General features: G+C 44.5%; 1 protein-coding gene across 1 annotated transcript in view; it reads right to left on the bottom strand.

Moving 5' to 3' along the window:
• The window catches only part of AJAP1 (adherens junctions associated protein 1), a 258,119-nt gene that overhangs the window by 41,301 nt on the left and 191,168 nt on the right, over positions 1 to 25,650 (bottom strand). Inside the window, exon 3 of the mRNA XM_066605696.1 lies at positions 14,299 to 14,386. Coding sequence (XP_066461793.1) covers positions 14,299 to 14,386 — 88 coding nt within the window. The remainder of the gene's footprint in view (positions 1 to 14,298; positions 14,387 to 25,650) is intronic.

The raw sequence follows: 25,650 nt of genomic DNA, 5'->3' as shown, positions 1-25,650 counted from the left end.
GGCTGACTCTCACTGCGCTGCCCATGTTGGAGTTGGTATTCCACTATAGCTCTACGCTGCTCATAGAGCCTGGCCAACATGTGGAGCATAGAGTTCCACCGTGTGGGCACGTCGCACAGCAGTCAGTGCACTGGCAGATGAAACCGATGTTGCAGGGTGCACAGGGTGGCAGCATCCGTGTGGGACTTGCGGAAATGTGCGCAGAGTCAACGCACCTTTCTGAGCAGGTCTGACAAGCGTGGGTAGCTTTTCAGAAAGCGCTGAACCACAAAATTAAAGACGTGGGCCAGGCATGGCACGTGCGTGAGGCTGCCGAGCTGCAGAGCCGCCACCAGGTTACGGCCGTTGTCACACACGACCATGCCCGGTTACAGGCTCAGCGGCGCAAGCCAGCGGTTGGTCTGCTCTGTCAGACCCTGCAGCAGTTCGTGGGCCATGTGCCTCTTCTCTCCTAAGCTGAGTAGTTTCAGCATGGCCTGCTGGCGCTTGCCCACCGCTGTGCTGCCACCCAGCGCGACACCGACTGGTGGCGACGTGCTGCTGACACATCTTGATTGCGAGACAGAGGTTGCGTAGGAGGAGGGTGGTTTAGTGGAGGAAGCATACACCGCCGCAGATACCACCACCGAGCTGGGGCCTGCAATTCTGGGGGTGGGTAGGACGTGAGCGGTCCCAGGCTCTGACTCTGTCCCAGCCTCCACTAAATTCACCCAATGTGTCGTCAGGGAGATATAGTGGCCCTGCCCGCCTGTGCTTGTCCACGTGTCCGTTGTTAAGTGGACCTTGCCAGTAACCGCGTTGGTGAGGGCGCGTACAATGTTGCGGGAGACGTGGTCGTGCAGGGCTGGGACGGCACATTGGGAAAAGTAGTGGCGACTGGGAACTGAGTAGCGTGGGGCCGCGGCCGCCATCATGCCTTGAAAGCCTCCGTTTCCACAAGCCTATACGGCAGCATCTCCAGGCTGATGAATTTGGCTACGTGCATGTTTAACGCTTGAGCGTGCGGGTGCGTGGTGGCGTACTTGCGCTCCAACAGTTGCGCTAGCGACGGCTGGACGGTGCGCTGAGAGACATTGGTGGATGGGGCCGAGCACAGCGGAGGTGAGGGTGTGGGTGCAGGCCAGGAGACGGTAGTGCCTGTGTCCTGAGAGGGGGGTTGGATCTCAGTGGCAGGTTGGGGCACAGGGGGAGAGGCAGTGGTGCAAACCGGAGGTGGTGAACGGCCTTCGTCCCACCCTGTGGGGTGCTTGGCCATCATCTGTCTGCGCATGCTGGTGGTGGTGGCTCCCCGGCTGATCTTGGCGCGACAAAGGTTGCACACCACTGTTCGTCGGTCGTCTGCACTCTCAGTGAAAAACTGCCAGACCTTTGAGCACCTCGGCCTCTGCAGGGTGGCATGGCACGAGGGGGCGCTTTGGGAAACAGTTGGTGGATTATTCGGTCTGGCCCTGCCTCTACCCCTGGCCACCGCACTGCCTCTTCCAACCTGCCCTGCTGCTGCCCTTGCCTCCCCCTCTGAAGACCTGTCCTCAGTAGGCGTAGCAAACCAGGTGGGGTCAGTCACCTCATCGTCCTGCTGCTCTTCCTCCGAATCCTCTGTGCGCTCCTCCCTCGGACTTACTCCAATTACTACTACCTGAGTGATAGACAACTGTGTCTCATTGTCATCGTCCTCCTCACCCACTGAAAGCTCTTGAGACAGTTGCCGGAAGTCCCCAGCCTCATCCCCCGGGAACTTTCCAAAGGTTGGGCATCGGTCACGACAAACTCCTCCAGTGGGAGAGGATTCGGAACCATTGCGGCCCGAGAACCATTGCGGCCCAGTCTGCCTGCTCCTCAGAATGTGTCATTGTAATGGAGTGAGGAGGCTGGGAGGAAGGAGGAGCAGCAGCCAGAGGATTCAGAGTTGCAGCAGTGGACGGCGCAGAATTCTGGGTGGTCGATAGATTGCTGGATGCACTTTCTGCCATCCACGACAGGGCCTGCTCACACTGCTCATTTTCTAATAAAGGTCTACCGCGTGGACCCATTAATTGTGAGATGAATGTGGGGACACCAGAAACGTGCCTCTCTCCTAATCCCGCAGCAGTCGGCTGCGATACACCTGGATCAGGAGCTCGGCCTGTGCCCACACCCTGACTTGGGCCTCCGCGTCCTCGCCCGCGTCCACGTCCTCTAGGCCTACCCCTACCCCTCAGCATGCTGTATTACCAGTAGTGCAGAAACAGAACGCTGTAATTAAATGTGCTGCTTATTGGCCTGTGGTTGGAGGCTGACTTCCCTTACAGAACGCACAGCAGATCCAGGAAACAATTTTGCGCAAGCCTGCTGTAACGCTTAGCTGCGTATTAATTAGGACTACTACCCCCAGCAGATAGATACTGTAGGCAGCGTATAATATTATGTATACTGTTTCCCTCTGGCGGGATGACGGCGCTGATGTAACAGAGACAGCAGATCCAGGAAACAATTTTGCGCAAGTCTGCTGTAACACTTAGCTGCGTATTAATTAGGACTACTACCCCCAGCAGATAGATACTGTAGGCAGCATATAATATTATGTATACTGTTTCCCTCTGGCGGGATGACGGCGCTGATGTAACAGAGACAGCAGATCCAGGAAACAATTTTGCGCAAGCCTGCTGTAACGCTTAGCTGCGTATTAATTAGGACTACTACCCCCAGCAGATAGATACTGTAGGCAGCGTATAATATTATGTATACTGTTTCCCTCTGGCGGGATGACGGCGCTGATGTAACAGAGACAGCAGATCCAGGAAACAATTTTGCGCAAGTCTGCTGTAACGCTTAGCTGCGTATTAATTAGGACTACTACCCCCAGCAGATAGATACTGTAGGCAGCGTATAATATTATGTATACTGTTTCCCTCTGGCGGGATGACGGCGGTGATGTAACAGAGACAGCAGACCCAGGAAACAATTTTGCGCAAGCCTGCTGTAACGCTTAGCTGCGTATTAATTAGGACTACTACCCCCAGCAGATAGATACTGTAGGCAGCGTATAATATTATGTATACTGTTTCCCTCTGGCGGGATGACGGCGCTGATGTAACAGAGACAGCAGATCCAGGAAACAATTTTGCGCAAGCCTGCTGTAACGCTTAGCTGCATATTAATTAGGACTACTACCCCCAGCAGACACGCAGTAAACTGAAGACGGTCACAGGCAGCCCAAATATAGTATTTTTCCCCAATTTTTTGGAAAAAGCCCACTGGCTATATAGCCTGAATATCTCTTTCCCTGCCTCACCAGTACTGGCCCTATACTTTGTACAATGACTGCAGACTGAGGACGCAATGCTCTGCACAGCCGATATACAAAAAAAAAAGTACAACACTGCAAAAAGCAGCCTCAACAGTACTGCACATGGTCAGATGTGGCCCTAAGAAGGACCGTTGGGGTTCTTGAAGCCTAAAATCACTCCTAACGCTCTCCCTATAGCAGCTCCTTTCCCTGATCTCTGTCAGAAAGCATCTGTGGCGAGCCGCGGGAGGGGCCGATTTATATACTTGGGTGACACCTGATCTCGCCAGCCACTCACTGCAGGGGGGTGGTATAGGGCTTGAACGTCACAGGGGGAAGTTGTAATGCCTTCCCTGTCTTTCTATTGGCCAGAAAAGCGCGCTAACGTCTCAGAGATGAAAGTGAAAGTAACTTGAACATCGCGTGGTGCTCGCCTCTAGTAACGAGCATCTCGAACACGCTAATACTCGAAAGAGTATCAAGCTCGGACGAGTACGTTCGCTCATCTCTAACGGTTGCCTTGCAGTGCTGGGATCATAGGTTCAAATCTGACCAAGGATAACATCTGCATGGAGCTTGTATGTTCTTCTTGTGTTTTGTGGGTTTTATCATCTTATATAGTACATACATTTAGAATAATAATAACTAGAGATGAGCGAGCATACTCGTCCGAGCTTGATGCTCGTTCGAGTATTAGGGTGCTCGAGATGCTCGTTACTTGAGACGAGCACCACGCGGTACTCGTTTCGATTAAACGAGCACTGACGATTGAATTCAATGGAGCCGGCAATACAGCCCACTCCATTGAAAGCAATGGGCTGCCGGCGATCGCGGGATGAATTGTCGGGAAGGGCTTAAATATATAAGCCCTTCCCTGCAATTCATCCAGAAATGTGTAAAAATAAAAAAATATATACTCACCTTGTCCCGGCAGAACGATGTTAGCCCATTGAATTCAATGGAGCCGGCAATACAGCCGGCTCCATTGAAAGCAATGGGCTGCCGGCGATCGCGGGATGAATTGTCGGGAAGGGCTTAAATATATAAGCCCTTCCCTGCAATTCATCCAGAAATGTGTAAAAATAAAAAATATATATATACTCACCTGGTCCCGGCAGACGGAGTTCAGCGCGACCGTTGGCAGTCCTCCTGAACTGCTCTGAACAGCTGTGAGTAGTATTCAGCAGCCGGGGACTTAAAATCCCCGCCTGCTGAATGAGCTGCCTCTGATTGGTCAGAGGCAGATCTCACTCACACCCATTGATGAATTCATGAATGGGTGAGTGAATGCTGCCTCTGATTGGCTCAGCGCAGCTCTCAGCTGAATGACAGCAGTTCAGCACCACAGTGCGGGGGACAGCAGGAGAAGACACTGCTGTGCCCCGGCAGCTGAAGGGAGGAGAGTATCTATCTTTTTTGTTTTTTAAATCACTTTTAATTCATTTCCAGGGAATGGCTTATATGTAAAGCCCTTCCCTGAAAAAGAATTCAGGTGTGCCAGCGGACCATTGTCTTCAATGGAGTCGCCGGCAGCAGCAGCGGCTCCATTGAAGACAATGCCTGCATTTTTATTCTTTTTTACACTAAAATCTTTCTTTTTCAGGTAAGGGCTTATATATTTAAGCCCTTCCCGAAAATTCATCCCGCGCTCGCCGGCAGCCCATTGCTTTCAATGGAGCCGTCTGTATTGCCGGCTCCATTGAATTCAATGGGCTAACATCGTTCTTCTCTACCACAGCTGTTACAGCTGTGGCAGAGGAGAACGATCGTTATGCTGACAGTGGGGGGGGGGGGGGGGTCTCACTCTTGCCACTATTGTGGCTTAATAGTGAGACCTCTGAGCCCGAAATGCAGCCCTGCATGTTGCTCCTCTGCCCTATCAATTTCTGTGCTTTTTACATGACTTTGGTGATTTGCTAAGATTTTCACAAATGAAAACCTTAGCGGAGCACCAGTCATATACAAAAATGCTCGAGTCGCCCATTGACTTCAATGGGGTTCGTTACTTGAAACGAACTCTCGAGCATCACTGAAAGTTCGAATCGAGTAACGAGCACCCGAGCATTTTGGTGCTCGCTCATCTCTAATAATAACCCTAATAATAACCTGCATTCATTGAGAAGAAGAAACATCAACAAAGGGAGAACATACAACGTCCACACAGATAATGCCCGTGGTCAGATTTGAACCTAGAACCCCAGCCCTGCAATGCGCCAGTGCTAACCACTGTACCACTCTTAGACACGGGTATACAGTAATTTTAGGGTTATTGATGACGTTTTGGTTTGGTTAAAACTAATTTTGACCGAGCTGAACTTTTTACTGATATTCAGCATACAGCCAAACCAAACTCTTCAAAAGTTCGCTCATCTCTAATCAATAACACAAATGCGAATCCTACTACTACTACCAATAAAAATGATACTTTAATTACCAATACTACTAATAATATAAATGTGAATAATAAAAATACTGTTAACAATACAATTTGGCCTCATGACCACAGCACGCACACAGTTTTTATGCAGATGTCCGCAGCAGATGCACTACGAATGATCATCAAAACGATTTAATTTTTTTTTGCTTGCGTGAGATCGCAGATTGCGTTTTTCTTCCGCACAGATGCATTGCGGATTGTCCGTGCAGAAAAGATCGGCAACCCCACCTCCCAGCCTTTTCCCCATCTCCCTAATGTATTTGCGGATGCACTGTGGATCGTAGGCTCCCACAGAGATGAATTGAGCACATCCGCGTGAAAATGGAGTATACTGCAATTCATTACCGGCACATGCATTCTGCAAATCTAATAAAAACAAATCCACGGGTATTAAATTAAGTGCGGACGCCCAGTGCTTCCCTATGGGTGGCTTGATTTGCAGATCTCATGCGTGGGTGCCACGTGCGGATTCTGCAAATCAAATAGGCCTGTGGACATTGGGCCTAATACTACTGCTATGAATATTAATGATACTATGTCTTCAACTTCTACTTCTACCTCTAATACTACTACTAATAAAAATATTATTAATAATAGTAATCGTCATACTATTTGTAAGGGTTGTCCTGGCAGGGATCTGTTGTACCACATAGGTTTCTAGCAGTACAGCCCCACAGGTGTGGAATAATTGTGCTGGCTGGGTGTGGTGATCTCCTGCTAGCCAATCCCCTGGGTCTTTGCTCACATATATGCCCAGCTCCTGGCAGTGTCTGTTTGGTGTCCAGGGTAAGCAGTCATGTTGCGGTGTGACTTGTGTCCTGTTGTCTGTGTTGTACCAGCTTGCTATGTGAACTGTGTCAGGTGCTGCTGAATCATGTGTCTTGTTAGAGTAGGGACTGTAAGACATGAAAAGCCGTCTTCGCAGCCTTGCAGCTTAAGTTCATTGGCCAGTATATGAACCAATATCTTGTACTTGTATAGCTATAATATCTGCTTATGTGCACAGGTATGCATGGTGAGTGTTTTGGTCATTTGTCAGTCCCTATTTTATGTCTGTCCATCAGTCCAGTCTGCAGTATGCAGTTCTCTGTCCAGTTTGTGTTTCTGTCTGCACATCCAGTCAGAAATCCATTTTAGGACCCCTTGCTTGTGATACCCAGACTGTTTGGGCACGTTTGTGTGGGCCCTGTGCTTATTTACCCACACAAACAGAACACTATTCCTGGTAATAATAATAATGATGCTACTTCTACTACTAGCACTGCAACTATTACTGCTATTAAAATGCTATTGATGGCCTATCCTCAGGATGGGTCATCAATAGTTGATTGGCTAAGGTCCGCCTCCCAGGAGCTCGGATGATAAGCTGAACATGCGCCCACTGACAGCGCTGGTATACACTGTGATCGGCACTGCTCCGACCACTATGTGGTAACTGGTGCTTGAAACAGCAGGCACGGCTCCTATTGATTTCAATGACAACTATGGCTGAGGATAGGTCATCAGTAATATATTCCCTAAAAAAAAAATTAATAATAATAATATTGATTTTTTTTCTAAGGCCTTGTTCAGAAGAGCATGGTTTACACGCTGCTGACATGCAGAAAATCTGCGGTGAACGAGCACGGAGCAGCCCGTTTACATGTCCATGCTGCGGGCAGAGTGCTGCAGGCAGAATACTGCCGCAGCTTCCATAGGAGCCGATGGCCAGCACCATGGACAGCGGTGCAGCACAGAGCTGACAGGCGACTTGGCACTCGCTGTCCTCTATTTTTTACTAGTGCAGATTCCACACTGTTAAAAAAGTTCCATGTAAGCGCTTCCATAGCAACCTATTGGTTGCTATAGAAGCATGACTTACACGCTGTTATAACAGCGTGTAAACCACGCTCGTCTGAACGAGGCCTAATTCTATTACCAATTGTAATGGTACTATTACTTCTACTATCAATAATACAACTAAAATTAATTGTGATCATGACTATGGCTAAATAATATTATAATTGTAAATTCGTATTTTTAGCGTTGGAACTGTGACAAATACACATTATATGATGATGATATATTTCATACATTTATTGTTTTATCCCTTTTTACATATAAATTGATGTGAAGTTTAGTTTGGAGAAAAGTGGCATTCACATTATGAAGAAAATGTACAGCAGTCAGTTTACCCATTAAGAACTCTGTAAAGTAAAGCTGCGGAGATGTCTTGGCAATGTGACATCTGTTGGCAATTATGCCATTATCATCCTTTATAACGCTCCAGCTTCCTGCTCTTCCTGTTTCCTGTTGCTTGTCTGTTGTTTACTTCTCTGCACAGAGCAGAGATTCACATATTATTTGGATAATTCACTAAAGTGTGACCTTCAGTTGCTTGATCATTGTCTTGCTCCCTTCAGCAGCTACTTCTGCTTCATTTTCCTATAGATGGATCCCATGGCTCCTGACCGTTGATTGTTTCCTGCTTCTCTGACCACTGGCTCTGACCTGATTCTACTTGTTTGCTTCCTTTTCCTGACTGTGCTTATTACTCCTGCTGCAGTAATCAGCACCTGCCATGATCTACGTCCATCGCTTCAATAGCTGCAGATAAAGGCATAGAGTGAATTGCTTCTGCCAAAACTACTGTGTGAACAATACTTTATTCACCAGCAAACAAGAAAGCAAACAAAGGATTAACAAGGTGACAGCTGCAGCAGTTAACATGGCTAATATGAGGCATTCAACAATGAACGGGAACTCTACAGACCACATATGAAAATTTGACATGAAGCGTAACTCCGTGCACAATTTACACACCTACTAAGGTCTAGGAAGTTGAGATATGTAGAGTTGTTTGATGAAGTTCTAGGACTTGAGAGATGATTTAGCTTCACTTTTCTCCTCAATGGGTATTATTATCCTATTTGCTTTTGATGTAGGCTTTCGGGTCCCCTGTCTACCTTGCCCTTGACTCGACAAGCAAAGGGCCTTGAACCTCCCAAGTACAGTAGGTACTGGCATCTGTCCAGATTTGCCTAGTGCTGATCAGTCTCCTGGTTACCAAGGGACTCCTTCCTACGTAGCTCTATAGCATTAGGCTATATACAAATATAGCCATGACCATCTGTACAAATGGCGCAAAACCCAATTTAAGTATCTCGCCCAACACAATATGCTATTTGTGCATGGCACCATTCTAATAGTAAGTCCATTAGAGTCGTCACCGGTTACCAAGGGACTCCTTCCTATGTAGCTCTATAGCATTAGGCTATATACAAATATAGCCATGACCATCTGTACAAATGGCGCAAAACCCAATTTAAGTATCTCCCCCAACACAATATGCTATTTGTGTATTGCACCATTCTAATAGTAAGTCTATTAGAGTTATCAGCTATGCAAATAGCATAATGCACAGTCAGGATATATACAGATGGAGATTGTTATATCTGTATGCACCGCTATTTTCCCTCTGAAATAGGACATAATTCTTCATGCAGCCCCAGATGCACATGTGAAGAAAAACTTTACTAATCAAAAATTCTTTTGATTCACTTGTTTCTTTAAATATCAACCTAATATAGCACATCAATGCATGCAAACAGCACAAAAATGCACTCCAATGGGGTTTTAGGAGTTGTGTTATTTTTATTTTAAACTGCAGGCAATCCTGAAAGATAATAAAAGAGGCTACTCTCACCGGCTTTGGACTTCCACCACTCAATACTGCATCTCCCATTCTCCTCGCTGATTTTGTGATGTTCTGTATCCAGACCAATCACTACAGCCAGCCACAGGCCTCACCAGTGTACATTGATTGGCTGCAACAGCGAGCCAGTACATAGAATATCAAATACTGCAGTAATTAACCACTTGCGGACCTCCTATAAACTTTAAATGTCGAGGCAGTCTGCAACTAACTCGACATTGACACTTTAAAACATCCTTTACTGTTCATTCAATGTTGAATGGCTGTGATTGGCTGACACCGCCTAAATTAGCCAATCACAGCATTAGCTTTGTGGAGGTGGGGATTTCAAGCCCCGCATCCAGAAAGCAATGCTCTGTCTGGGACGAGGAAAGAGCAACAGCCTGCAGCAGCGCCGCAGAATGCCGGGGGAGGTGAGTACTGCTTTTTTTTTTTGTATACCCAGCGTATAAGATGACCCCCGACTGCAGAGCAGATTTTTCGGGGTTAAAAGGTCATCTTATACGTCGGAATATACAGTATTTTAGAGATTTATTCAAAAATTGAAAAATTGCTGCTACATCTGTCAGTCTTCTGACATCCTGAAACAATAAGTGGACATGTGGTAAATGTTCCTTATTAACTATTTCCTGTGGTATCTGTCTTGCAAGCAGAAAAATTCAACTTTTGAAAAATTAATAATCTTTTCAAATTTTCTTCAAATTTTGATTTTATTAAAATTAACGCAAAACATATTGACCAAACTTTACAACAAAAAAGTATAATGCATCACAAAAAAAACCCAATCTCAGAATCACTAGAATAAGTAAAAGCATTCCAAAGTTATTACCACATAAAGGGAGAGATTTCAGATTTGAAAATCGGGGACTTGTCATGAATGCTAAAACTGACTTGGGTGGGAAGTGGTTAAACAGAGACCATAGGGAGAACAGGAGATGGAGCACTGTGAGTATAGGTTATTTTATTATTTTTCAGGATGGCTAGTGACTTTTTGCATTTTATTATCACCTGTAGTAGGAAATCAGAAATGGAACATTTCTCATTCAGTTTTTTAATTGTTGCTAATTGTAACATTCACATAAAAACTTTTTCTTTTTCTTTCCAAGTAATGTTTGTTAAACTTTTTTTTTTCTAAGAAGCTATAGTCTTTAGGCCTTCCAGACATTGCATGCAAACTGCGGTCTATAATTACTGTAACGTTATGTTTATTCATGTTTGCAAAAATACTGCAATTTCCAATAAAAAGCTCCACAGGTAGTCTTCGAGAACACTGTTGAGGAAAACGATAATTTATTTTTCCCTACAGTATTTTTGCAAAATCAAAGAGCTTATTTAAGGATGCGTAAAAAGGAAGAAAAAGAAATGGAATGGAGAGAATTAAATCCCAAATGTATCTGAATGCGTGCATGAATTACTTTAGATAATTTCGTAGAAGATGAAGAACCCTTTATCCCAAAGAAGTTTTTCAACAAAATAATTCATGAAAAGTCGAGTGCTTGGACAGCAGGAAATGATGATGCCATTCATCATTGTAGCATTGGTAAGGAGCTTAGATGGCTACATACAACATAGGGTAAGTAAGTAGTCATGTTTATCAATGCAATTACCACAGCTCATAGTTAATGTCATATTGAGTAAAGTGGTTTGCCCACCAAAGATGCACAGGATGTAAGGAATCAATAGCATATCACTAGGAATATGCCACAGCTTCCTGATCATGGGGTCTGATTGCCTGGAACCCCACTGATCCCCAACTGAATGCTTGTTGTTCAATAGCCAAAGGGGGCTTACTATACTTTACTCTCAGGATTGTCAGAAGTCCTAGAGATTGGACCTTCACAGTTCCCAGTGATATGCCATTGCATCCAGTACAGGAATTACATTTCAGAAGGTTGATAACTTGGACTACATATATCCAGTATAGAACACCTCAAGTATGGCATTACCAAGTTATGTAGAGTTCTAAGAAAAGATGTTGCTATTTAATCGGAGATACAAGTATCTACTAAAACATACATGTCAGGAGAGCTTAGAGGCCATTTTTATATTTGTAGTGCAAGCAAAATGATCCCTTAAGACGAGAGTCATATTTTATCTTAACCCCATCACCGAAAAGGACGTAAATGTATGTCCTCTGTTTGCAGGGTCTGTATAGAGTGAGACCTTGTCTCTAAGAACGTCATATGCACTCCAAAATGGTACCGATGGAAACCACAGATCATCCAGCAAAAAAATAAAACTTGTGATTTTTTTGAAAGTTGAGAGGAGAAATCAAAAATAAAAAAGGGGGCCGTGTCCTTAAAGGAGATGTCTCGAGGAAGCAGTGAATTTTTTTTTTTTGCCCAGTCCCCCTAATTAAGCAAACATTACTAATTACCCCTGTAAATGACTTTTCTAGCTGGTTTCTACTTACAGTTCCAGCGTTTCAGCAACTTATAAAAATTTTCCCAAGATGGCCGCCGGCTCTTTTCCCTTCGCTCGCTGCAGCCCGACGTGCGCGCTCCCGAGACGCTACCAGCTGTGTCTCCATGGCAACCAGACGCCCCGCAGCCGCCGACCGGACCCCTGGAGTGAACACGGCCGACCAGTCACCCACCGCCAGGCAGCAGGTAACCGGCGCAGCGCCCCCCCATCACAGCGGCAGCCCCCCCGGCCCAGCGACAGCCCCCCCCCCCGGCCCAGCGCTAGTTCCCCCGGCCTGGCGACAGCCCTCCCGGCCCAGCGACAGCCCCCCCCGGCCCAGCGCTAGTTCCCCCGGCCTAGCGACAGCCCCCCCCCCCGGCCTAGCGACAACCCCCCCGGCCCAGCGCTAGTTCCCCCGGCCTAGCGACAGCCCCCCCCGGCCCAGCGCTAGTTTCCCCGGCCTAGCGACAGCCCCCCCCGGCCTAGCGACAGCCCCCCCCGGCCCAGCGCTAGTTCCCCCGACCTAGCGACAGCCCCCCCGGCCCAGCGCTAGTTCCCCTGGCCTAGCGACAGCCCCCCCGGCCCAGCGCTAGTTCCCCCGGCCTAGTGACAGCCCCCCCGGCCTAGCGACAGCCCCCCCCCAGCCTAGCGACAGGCCCCCCGGCCCAGCGCTAGTTCCCCCGGCCTAGCGACAGCCCCCCCCCGGCCCAGCGCTAGTTCCCCGGGCCTAGCGACAGCCCCCCCATCGCAGCGACAGCCCCCCCGGTACAGCGACGACAGCCCCCCCCCCGGCGCAGCGGCAGCCCCCCCGGCCCATCACTTACCAGGACAGCTGGACGGCGGGACAGCTGGGCGGCTTCTCCGGACAGCTGGGCGGCTCTGCACCTTCCTCTAACAGAGGATGGTACAGAATGGCCGCTCCAGCGCGCTCCCGAGCAGTGACAGCTCATCTGCGCATGCGCAGAAGAGCTGTAGCGGGGAGCACACTGAAGCGGCTCGTGCTGAAAGGAGAAGACCGGACTGCGCAAGCGCGTCTAAAAAAGCAAGCTGCCAGCGAATTTAGACGGAACCATGGAGACGAGGACGCTAGCAACGGAGCAGGTAAGTGGAATAACTTCTGTATGGCTCATATTTAATGCACGATGTATATTACAAAGTGCATTAATATGGCCATACAGAAGTGTATAACCCCACTTGATTTCGCGAGACAACCCCTTTAAGGAGTTAAAGGGGTTATGGCAAGTTTGAAAGTTATCCCCTGTTCACAGGATAGATGATAGGCATCTGATTGGTGGAGTCAAACCACTGGGTGTCCCTGAATGAATGTAGCATCAGTCAAGCATGCCCGCTGCCATTCAATCCATTTCAATAGGACTGCCAGAGATAATTAAGAAGCTAGGCTATGGCTATTTACACTCAGAGATAAATGGAGTGGCAGCGCAAATCCTTGGTATCTTCTTCTTTAACATAAAGCAACATGGGACCAGTGGTCAAACCACCCCCTGATCAGATGCATATCACCTAGGCAATGGATAGTGGATAATTTTCAATCTTGGCACAACCTCATTAATTTTATAACATTTTACTTTGCAACTTTAAGCTGAAGGATCTCCTGAGTTTGTAAGGCTTCTCTCACACGGGCATTTTTTTACAGCGTTTTTAGCGGGCGTTGAAAATGCTGCACTAAGCCTTTATTAATTTCAATAGGACTTCTCAGACGAGCGTTTTAGCTCAGCGTTTCTAATGCAAACTAAAACAAACGCTGTATGTTCTATTTTCAGCGTTGCAGCGTGTTTTGACGCCCTGCATTGCACATTGAGACTCCAGTCAGACGGGCACATCGGCGCCCGTGTGACTGCAGGAAGGAGACGGACGTACCTGAAGACGGACATCTCTCTGCAGCGCCGGGAGGAAAATCATGTGACTGGCTCCATTGCCGGTCATGTGTTCTTTCATCAGCACTGGAGAGAGACGGCCGTCTTCAGGTACGGCCGTCTTCTAACTGTCAGTCACACGGGTGCATCGGCGCCGGTGTACGGATGCCGATGGGCCCGTGTGACTGAGCCCTGAAATGCATGGGGTGCGTTAATAATGTTGTAAAACACTGTGTACAGTAATTTACAGCATTTTTAATGCTGCTCACTATGCCATTAGTAGGGGGAAAAAAACAGTCCCATCATTAGCTTGCTTTGCCGGTTTTGTTGCTGCACAAAATGCCAGCATGGCCTAAGAAAATAATCTAAATAAATCAGCTTTATATATGTATGATACATTTTGGCAGCATTTAGGTACAATTTACAATTATCGTGCTATAGCTGAAAAAAATTAGTAGGTGCCTTTTTTGTCATGTCTCCCCAATGCAAAAGTATGACCTGAAAGTACCTAATGGTGACACACTACTAACCCTACTGTGCCCCATATACATTATACATCTTAGACATGCTTCCATTTATTCATTCCCATAATATTGAGTGGAAAATGAGTAGAAGTCAATCTTACCAATTTTTCAGGACGAGTGTTGTTATCAAGGCTGCAATGACCATGATTAGGGAGACTGTGATGGTAATTATCTGGTGTACTGCTAGACCTGTACAGAGAAGCAAAGACAGAAGCAAAAGCCATATGATATATGAGCGAAAAACCAAACAAAGTCAATAAAAAACAAGTAATAAAGTAGCAGGAAATGCAACTAAGATATGAAAAAGCACTATCAATGCACCAATAAGATCTCCTAAAGTTCACAGGGGCTTCTGGAGACTAGTCCATGGTGGTGTTGTAGGTCAGTGACATTGTCTGGCCTTGTTCTAATGGTTTAGTTGACATCATGTGGGTTCCTTGGGATATCAATTATACTGTACCTGGACTATATAACAGAATACAATACCTGCTACAGTGATGTATTTGCATTATAGAAAATGCTGCCCTTGGGACTGTTAGTGAATAAACTATTGGCAAGAGTGCCAGCCATCATCTTCTGTAGCAACAACTCAAAAGATCTTAATTGATGAAATCAAGGTTCTTTGGTTTCTGAACTGCATGACAAACACAGTTTAAGTTTTTTTTTTCCCCATCTCAAACCTTTATGGCATATCCACAGCATATAACACAAAAGACTGATAGGCACATGTTTCACTTGAGTTCGAATTCCCATTGCATCCAGCTACCCGGAACATGGTGGCTGGTGGTGGTCAGGACAATGAAAATAGCTGAGCGCCCTTTGCTGTGCTGTTTCTGTAACGCCCATCAAAGTCATTTGGAGTGACACAAACAGCTTAACACAGTGAGCTACACTGTTTCCTTAAATCGAAAGCTGTGGAAACAGTGTTGCTCGCTGTGCTACATTGCTGGTGTGACTCCCATTGATGTCTATGGGAGATTAGGAAGCAGCTCATCTCAGCCAAATACAACTGTTTCCATCATCCCAGCCACCTTGAAATCAGTGGTGTTCCAATCTTGGCCATGCTTGGTCTAGATGGGAACATCCCTTTAAGAGGTATGACTAGGTCATAGGTGCCCTACCTGTGGCTCTTCAGCTGTTGATAAACTAACTAGTAGTTTTATGATAAACATTGTAGGTTTGCAAAAGCTGGAGAAAAACAGGTGGGAGTCCACTGTTCTACATAATGCAAATACCAGTTGTTGACTATGTCCTAAGATATGGTCAAACTTTGGTTTATACAGTAAAAGGCTGGAATTACACATGCAGTTTTTTATGTAATTTTTTAAGACAAAATCAGGAGTGGATTGAATAGTAGAGATAAGCGAGCGTACTCGTTAAGGCAAATTACTCGAGCGAGTATCACCATTTTCGAGTACACGCCTGCTCGTCCGAAAAGATTCGGGGGCGAGCGGTGAGTTGCGGGACTGAGCAGGGGGAGCAGGGGGGAGAGAGAGATCTCCCCCCCATTCCCCGCCACCCCCCATCGGCCCTCGAATCTTTTCGGGCAAGCAGGCATGTACTCGAAAACGGCGATACTCGCTCGAGTAATTTCCCTTAACGAGTACGCTCGCTCGTCTCTATTTAATAGCAATAGAAAATTTAAAGGACTTATATTTTTCCTTCCTACTGGATCCACTTTTGCCCTTTGCTTAAAGGGACACTGTCATGCCAAACCATGGGCAGCATGAACCCAGTACAGTGATTCCCCGTAGGTAATTTATTATGAAAGGTTGCAGCATTTCCGAATAATTTGACTCAATTACGGAGCTCCAAGTCGCGATGGTGGGCTGCGTGAGGCTCTTCCCACCCACATCATATAGACTGACATCTCTTCCGCTCAGATGGTGGAAGCTTTAATGATACAGTAGCTCTGACCAGCATAATGTAGGATAGCACCACAACACTGCACACACAGATAAGCCTCCATATGTACCTTCCCTGTCACTCCCTGGGAAAAGAGCTGCCACTTCTAAGAGACTTCTGAGACACTTTGGTGAGAATTAATTCCCATTGCTTGCAGCTGCCATAAAGTACAACACCATTCCACTCTGTCTATACAGACAATAATGCCTGTGCCTCTAATTTGGCCACCCCATAGGGAGCTTTATAACATTAATAAATGCATGATTTCTTTTCTACAGACTTGCGACTAATTCATGAAATTAAATTCACTCTATATACATTCCCTTTAAGTTTAGAAATAGATTTAGCAAAGTTTATCTTGAATATGATAACTTTCTGCAACAAGTTATCTTAAGCCAATAAAAAGCTATTGTTCTCCTATCTCAACACAGCAAACCATTGAAAAGCCATTGAAAGAGTAAAGAAAATGTGACACAGTACTCAAGTTAAACTTTGCTATACCTGCACATAGACACATCTACGCTGTTATTTGAAGGTAACATAGTTAAATCCAAGTGTTTATAAGGCCCTGAAATATTCTTCTCAAACATGGAGAAATAAATCACTGTCAAGTAGATTTTCTATGATATGTAAATCCATGGCTGTAATCCAATTGTGGAAGAGAATTACACAAAGACACCAAGTGTTCTAAACATTTTGTAGATTCTACTTTCCAATTTAAAAGGCATCAATTCTCAGGCGATGATGAAAGAGCCAGAATAGCTCATCCACAAATTGACTCTCAAGCCGCTTTTTCTGTCTCTCTTTCTTGCTCATTTGCTCATCTATCGAGTGCCCGGGTAAGTACAGTAGATGAACATGGGTTGGCATATTTCATTTTCAACTCTAGTGCCATATGCTATTATAAGCCGCCTCATCACTGACATGATCTTATGGAAATTCTCTTATGTTCACAATTCTAATAAAACATCTCTGAGAACATTGAGCTTGGTTTTCCTATCTGTAAAATGATTTTCAAAGACTCTTCTTATGACTGGCGAAATATTGAGAAAACTCAAAGCAAGAGCGGAAAAGAAAAAAGTCATTTACTACCAATATAAAGGCTTATGAATAGGATGCAAATATGTGATTATAATGGGAAGAACCTACTTTGACAGTGTTGCAGCAGTTTTATGTATCAGCAATGAACACTTTTATAATATCAGACTGTGTACAGGTGAATCAGCTATACTGCAATATGTTATTTAAAGGTATTGCTCCATGGAGCCAACCCCGTCATCTTGCCATACCTACCCGTGGGCTGGCACCATGCTCTGGCTATCAGTCAGTCTCTCTCTGTTGCCTGAAGAATGTGGAGATGTGCCTGCATTTTTAAAGGGCCAGTGCAAGCTCTGCTACATTGTCCCCAGACTATACCCTGTCAGTTTTGGCTATATTAGGCATCCTTCCCCTGAGAAGGATGCCTAAGCAATTTAGTTTCACTTGTGTAGCCCTCATCAGTGTTTGTGTTCTGCTCTGGTTTCCTGAATTCTGCATGTTTCTGACTATTCTGACTTCTTCAGCCCGGACCTTGGCTACATTTATTGGATTACTCTCGCTGCCTGCCCTGATTCTGCCTGTTTATCCTATTGCACCCTGTTTGAAAGCCTTAACCTCTTGCATGACTCCCTCTTCTCGGCTAGGTCACCTGGTTACGTCTCTGTTCACACCCTCAGGTACCATACCTTGGTCCTTGGTTTCATGTAGCACCAGCAACTATATATTATGCAGTACTGGCTTGGAGATCCTTCAGCAAAGACAAAATCCCAACTGGAGTGTAAAGTGTGAATATTGGGGTACCACAGTTGCTGCCTTTAGCCTTAGCCCAAAGCCAAATAAGTATTTGGCAAAGTGGGTCCATATCAACTCACTGACAAATAATACATTGAACTATACTCATTGTTCCTTATGGGCCCTATGACTCTTGTACAACCAATCTTAGCACCTAGGGGACTGAAGCTCCCTTTGATCTACCCACTCAGTCAGTAGATCAATGTCACTGACATTCTTAGGGTAAATATTCCTACATAACTTTTGTATTGGGTAATTAGGCCACAACTCTATGCAGACTCAAGTCTACCTACTGTACTGTTAACTGGTTAGACTAGGTAAGTAGAAAAAGTTAGATGTCCGGAAACACTCCTAGAAATTTCCCATAGGATCTGTGTAGGCCATTTTAGGTATTTTGACCTTGACATGGAGACCATTAAAGAGATGTCTCCCATTTGGAAATATAGACATAATGAAGGGTGATCCCCCACTTGTGCCAGCATTGAAAGTTACTCACTAACTGTAACTACAGTTTTGGTGGATCCACCACTGCAGAGGAAATGATTGTCTAGCTAATGCTTCCCTCGAGGATAACAGCTGATTACAGAAATAAGTGAAGTGAGACTGACGATGGTTAGGAGATCATCATACCAAGCTTTTTGTGAAGAGGGTTTTCTTTTACCTTAGGCTATCTGCTTGACATACAAGGTAAGATAGAACCTTAATTTGGAAGAGAGGAAATGGTACAAATGCACTGCAGTAAAAGAAGAGTACTACCACCTGAGGGATAGTTGTCACCACCCTTCAAGAATGGTACTCCCCTGATAAATAATTATTTTTTCTAACAATAAGTACCACAAAAGTCAGAATAATTCATAAAATAAGAATCTGCATCTTTGTGGAAGAAAACCGGGAGAATGAACAGCAGTACATTATCTTCTGACCTTTTTAGGTTTAATTAATCATTTTCTAAACTTCACATGGAGTAGCTTAAAGCTCTTCTATTTATTTCCAGTCGTGTGAATCTAACACCATCAGTTATTTTGCTGCTGCAATATTTGTAAAGGGAATATATCATTAAAGCCAAATATAATGTATTATGTGCAACCATAATAAATGTGTGTGCCCTGAGAAACAGAGTCATCCTTTTCAATTTCCTGAGTAGCTGCACAACCTGCGACCTCACAATGCTCTGATCAGCATTGATTTAATTTTCATCATAAATTGGTGTTAGGATAATTGTAATTGGTGCATGTGTCCGTAAATGACTTAAGTGAAGGGTTTTAGAAGTAAAATGGTTTTACTGGAAAGAGATACTGTGCTTTATTTAGAGTATGATTCTTCATTTTTGCATATAAAAGCTTTATTAAAGGTGTTGGAAAAGGATTAGGTGAAATTCATCCCTCATTTATTTTTGTCTTTGGATCGGCGGTTGGGTCTCTCAGTTATCACACCCTCAGCTGTGGTGAACACGGTTTCCGATAGCACACTGGCACCGCGCAGACAAGCACTTCTAAAGCATGTAGTGTAGGCTCTGGCCACTCTTCCAGCTTAGACACCCAATAGTCAAATGGGGTAATGCCATGTGGGATCTGACATACTTGTGAAACATCATGGATAAGTGCTGCCTGTGACTGTGAGTCGTACTCTGTGTGGCTACTATAGGCTATGACAGACTGAAAAAACTATGCTACACCTCTGTTAGACTTCACCTGCCACCGGTTGTGGTGCTGCTGAGGTGGCTTCTAGCTCATCCACCATGAGCCACAGAGATGCAAACCATTGTGGATGCATCCCTGCGACCATAGCGAAATGCTGTGTTCAAGCTGCTTAACAGTCTGTCTTGATGCTTCTGCATTTTGAAATCCCTCTCCACTCCTGGAATGAGATTTGTCATTTTGGCCTTGTAGCGGGGATCAAGGAGGATGGCCACCGAGTAATGATCTGTACATTCAATGTTTTGGTTTTCTCCCCCTGGTTGTTTGAACTACCCTGTTGACATCCATTATGTCAACAGAGCAGTTGACTGCAGTTGACTACTGAATGATCAAACAGCTCCTCAAACTTAACCATGTGGACTGCTTTGGAAGATGCGGGAGAGTTGGCCTAGGATGAAAAAGAGGAGGGATGGTCATGCCCAACTGGTGCAGACTAACTGTTGTGTGCTTACAACTGTAAGGAAGAGGAGGTGATGATAGTTGAGGAATGCTGTGTCATCCACTCTATGATGTGTTCAGCATGCTGCAGATGTAACGCATGAGTAGAACCACTTCTTAGGACTGGCAGTGTGCTTGCTTCGCCTCCTACAGAAGTGGAGCTGTTGCTTCAGTGGGAGCTGCTTGAAGTGCCAACTTGGCCAATTCTCTATCACCTCCATCACCACCACTGCTGACATGTTCCCTACTGGTGCTGTTAATCGTGGATATGCAAAGCGTTTAGTGCATATCTGTATGGGCAGATGTGCGTGTTTCCACCCCTCACATAGACCTCTATGGGGCTTTTTGGTGCGCAAGCATGCACAAGGTAGAGAAGGTCCTATTTTTTTGCACCACGGGCGCAAAAACAAGGAGTTAGAATGAACCAGTTGCAATCAATGGGTTCTACTCTCCCTATTATGCACATCTGTTTAAGCCCTAAGATGGTAAGAGCACTGAAAGTGCTTTTGTTTCTATGCAAGTAATTACAAATAGATTTTAATATTTCTTTCAAGGTTTAGCTTTCTTTTTCTCATGAACCGAATGCGAGCAAAACTGAAAGCTGTTCAAGTGAAGACAATTAATTTCCAATCAACACTAATTGCAAGATTGAGAATTCTTGTTGAAACTTTATCCAAATTAAGTCAATTTTTCTTAAATAGTGATTAAAAGTAAACTTATTAGTAACATTAGGAATTACAAGAAAAAATCATAAGACACAGAAGTTTTTGTTTGTCTTGTATATCCTCAGGAATAAAATGTGATAATGTTTCTGACTGTCCTCAGAAAAAAAATACAAAATGTCTTACAGCGAAGTTCCAGGAAAATTTTTAGAATTACTAAAATGGGCATATTAAGGTTATGTAACGTAATAGGGTCAATAATTATTTTGCTCTGGTCCATTAAATGCAAGTTTCCAATGTTGCAGTGTTCCAGTTGCAATCAGGAAATGGAACCTCTACATCAGCCTGGTCCACGTGACCACACCATGGGCACTCTTGAATGTTTCACATTGCAAGAGGTTCTTTGGGGGTTGCCTGTCAGAAATCCCTCTGGATCTCCTGTCATTACAGAGGTTTTCTTGGGTGCCTTTGGTTTGGAATCTCGCAGTGCTTTATGTTCCCCACTTCTTTTCCCTGTTCCAATATCACTTGTAATGTGTAGACTGATTGGCTGACAGGTTACTATTTATCCTAGCCGGTCAATCAGCCATAATGGGTGTGTATTTATTTCGGTCCCACCCTCACATGGGTACTGGTTATTCATCTGTGCACCTTTGTGTGTTTGTCTCTTGTTATCCATGTTGGTTTATGTCCTTTCCTGTTTGAGCGACCTGTCTAATGCTGGTCGGATGCCTGAGTCATGTACTGTTTGTTCTCCTCCATCTGTTTGTGGAGGGACACCTGAACCCCCTTCCATCTGTATGATTGGTGGACACTTAAGCTATACCCTGTATGTTCCCCTCTGTCCCAATAATTTCTGGATGCCTGTACCCTGTCCTGTCTGTGGTGTTGGTGTGGCAGTGAATTTCTATCTGATATATACCTTTTCCTAGCCTAGTTAGCATCACTATCTTCTATTCATCTTTCTGTAGCCCCCATTTAGAGACAAGCTAGGTTCCTTAGGTTTGAGTTGTTGAGCCATCATTAATGGGACACTCTGCTTTTAGCAGGGTCCTGCAAGCTGCAGTTGGTTAGGGAGAGCATTTCCTCTCCTGTCTTTTGTGTCTCCCTTAGGCTCATATGGGCGTTTCCTGAAAATTGCGACCATCTGAAGCATTGAATTCCAATGTATTTGTTCAGATGGGCGATTTTTTTTGGTGTGTGAAATTGGCCAGCCGGAAAAGATACTGCATACAGAGTGCATTCCGGCCGGCTGACCCGCTGCTAAACTCCCTCCCACCTCCTCTTGCCGGCAGCTCCCATAGGCTGGGGAGAGAGAGAGTTTAGCACACTAGCTCTTGTAAGCTTCTGCCCTGTCCCGTCCTCTTCCCTTGCAGGCAGCTCACAAGGGGGAGAGAGGGGAGTTTAGCACACTAGCTCTGCCCCATCCTGCCCCCTCCCTTTGCCTGCAGCAGGCAAAAAGTGGAGAGAGGAGGGAAGATCGAAGCAGAGCTGAACTCTCTCCCCTCGCCGATGGTATTTCAGGCTGAGACGTATATACTGAATGGACGTGGAAACAGGAGATGCAGCCGTGACTTGGCCTCTCGCTCATGCGGCTAAAATCGAAGCACCCCTGTGAAGTAGCCCTGATGTTGGTGATTAAATACATGTATATGTTGGTCCAAAGTGGACATTATTAGGTCATAGCTGACATGTTGATGATGTCTGGGAAGGGCATTGTAGTTACAACTATACAAATGTAACTTAGAATAATTTTCTAGTGTTTTCTACAGTTTTTTTATTGTTTTATTTCATATTAGTTGGAAATGATTGGAATCAGAGCCCCATATATACAGGAGGTGGACAAAAATATGATATACGAAATGCATTCCCTAAATGTCATGGGATTATAAATTATATTTCACAATACTACCAGTGAATTAAAACTATATCAAAAGGGAAGCTCAGTGCTAGTGATTAAAATCCCATGTAAATCCTTCCTATTGGTCTGGGATCCATACATGTGTACTACATTTACATACCCCTATTTGTTATAGTATTAGCTGGGAAGAGTTTATAACTTTACTATTTCCCATGCCTGTGACACTCCTTTTCTGTCAAAGGGGTCCTCCGACAATATGGTGATAACAAGTTGTCTCAGCAAGTGGTAAGTGTTTAATTTCCCTGCAGCGTCACCACGGGGAGATATAAGGACTTACATTAAAATCAATAAGCTGTCTATGTAATGACTGAACATGCTGGGTCCCCAGAACAAGACATTTGAAAACCGAAATTCCAACATTTCAGAATTTGTTACAATTGTATTCACTATTTCTCCTTTGGGACTGATACATTTTACCTGCACAGATACATTGTAACAAAGGAAAAAAGATATGTGTTGGTGCTGTATTCAGCGCACAGAGAAGTGCCAAGAATTGATATATTTGCAGCCATTCTTAGCTATAAGGTGAGATTTTCTTAGATCTTTATTGGTTTTTAGCTTCTGGATGTCAACAAGAATCTTCCCATTCACTTACAGAAAGTAGAGATCTTGAAAATGAAAAGAATTGAAACTCATACAGGAGTAATAAGTGCAGTGATCATATTACAGCGAATGAGCAGGTAAAGGGTGAAATAGTTTTCATTCTAATGATGGATGTGGAGTAACTTTGTAAAGCCAAAAATACTGATGCCAATTCTTTTTCTAAATTCAGGGAAGCTGCCAGAATTTTTGAATTTGTCCTAAAAAGATATTATCCCTGGAAGCGTCTGAGCCTTTTAGTATTAATCACCATCATTGTTCTCTGTGCACTCTATCCTGGATGTATACAAGAAATAAAATGTAACCCCTTGTTATCTGTAATATGTGTATTCTGCTTTAGGTTTAGATGGCAGAAAGCACTGGAAAGTGAGCTGCCCTGAACCAGGTTTAGCGATCACAGTCAAGTCCTGTCCATAGTACAAGGATCCAACTATAAAGCCCAATGATCAGTGTGCATTTGGATGGTTTTTATAAGGTTTTATTTGAAGTAGGGAATGGGGCAGGATAATATTGGGAAAGAAAATATGTGTCTTCCCTCCATTTCTATGGATAAGAAACCAGTGATGGATTTTACATGGCAATTAGCCACCAAAGGATTATTATTTAAGATGGCACACAGAAGATACTGGTCATTTTTTTACATGCATTTGTCTGTACAAAGAACTTGTCATTAACATATCCTCTCTGGATTCCAGCGCCACATTTTCTTTCCCCGGCTGCTGCTGAAATGATTCAGAGTGAGCAAGGATGTACAGTGTTTGGCTAACCAAAATCAAAGGCACCCTGTCTAAAGAAATTTGATACTGACTTCTATGCCAGCTATATGTAATACTTCCCCGATCGAGCTTGTGTTTGTTACCATTGATCTTGACTTGTTATAACCTGGTTTCCTTGACCTATTCTTCACATTGTATCACATCTTGATCCTGCCTGACCTCCGCTACTGACTCTTGGCTTTTGTCCTACTTACCTTAATCTTTCACTAGGCACTGCTGTTTTCTGCCCATTAAACTCACTTGTACATTCCAATATTGACTTTCTGTTGCACTTCTTTGTAGCGATCATACCTCCCATTTATTCCGGTTACACCCACGTTAGATGTTTTCGAGCGACACAAACACCAGACAAGTTCAGGGCACCCATCTCTTCAGGACAGTTGTAAGAAAACCTACAGGTGACTTGTGTTATCTGTTTGATTTCCTTGGGCATCAAACCAGGAACAAGACTATTACAGAAATTGAAAAAGTTTTTGAATGGCTGTTTGCAACTGTTATTTCTAATACAGCGCGGCAGATCTACTTAAACCAGCACTTTATATGCTGGTCTAAGTAGAAATTGTGCTGGCATGGAGTACAACAAATGGAGCAAACCTTTTAATACATTTGGCACATCTTTTGGCCTCTTTGTCAAATCTGAGACAAATGCCAGTTATAATTGACCCCGGTTTGTGACATAAATGATAGAAAATCTGATGTAGTGATCATACTCCCTGATGTTAAGTTCCACCCACTTTTTCAAAAATTGGAAGGGACAGCGTAAAGAAGCAAGCAACAAAAAGTCACACATTTTGGTGCACAAAATGTCATGCACAAAAATGTGCAACTTTTATACATTTTATACACAAAAACCTGGTGTAAACACCTTGTCGGCCTGTTCTTCCATCATTCTGGTGCTAGGCATCAACTGGAATACTTCTCTATAGGGGTTTGGTTGAGAAGTGGATCAGTTTAGTCAGCCAATCACTGTTTGTTTGTGCACATTTATTCTGGCTCCTCCTCTCAAATGGTGTCAGGCATTCTCCAGTCTGGTTTGAGCATGTAGATCTCTATCTGTCTGTGTCCTATATGAATCTTGTCTGAACCCAGTCAGATGTCATGTCTGACTCCTGAGTGCTGTCTGACTCCTGCATCCTAATCAAATGTCATGTCCGACTCCTGAGTCCTGCCTCAACCCAGTCAGATTCCTGTCTCACTCCCGATTTCTGTCTGTGTGTTGTCTGATTCCTGCCTGAAGTTAATTAGGGTGATCAATCCATTTTGTTTTATCTGAATATGTACTAATAAAGTGTATCCATTTTGTCTATCTGCCTTTTGTTGTTTTTGTACAAGTCTGTAAATTGGTTCTCTTAGAACATAGTATTTACACTCATGTAGGCCAAGTAGGTTAAACCGTGCATGAATTTAACAGTGTTCTTGTATATTTACTAGACAGGGCAAGGAAGACATCAGCCTCGCCTTCCTGCTGCCTTTAATCTTAGTCAAAATAAATGAACAAAAACTAAATATATGAAAATTTGCGGCTAGATCTTCCTTCACCTAGGATAAAGACTCAGTTTACTGTCTGAGGCTGTATTCACATGAGCGTTTTATTATGGCAATTTTGCCATGATCAAACGCTAGC

Source organism: Eleutherodactylus coqui, chromosome 6 (assembly GCF_035609145.1).
Source record: "Eleutherodactylus coqui strain aEleCoq1 chromosome 6, aEleCoq1.hap1, whole genome shotgun sequence".
NCBI lineage: Eukaryota > Metazoa > Chordata > Amphibia > Anura > Eleutherodactylidae > Eleutherodactylus > Eleutherodactylus coqui.
The sequence above is the reverse complement of the archived record's forward strand: the minus strand, read 5'-3'. Positions and strand labels throughout refer to the sequence as shown.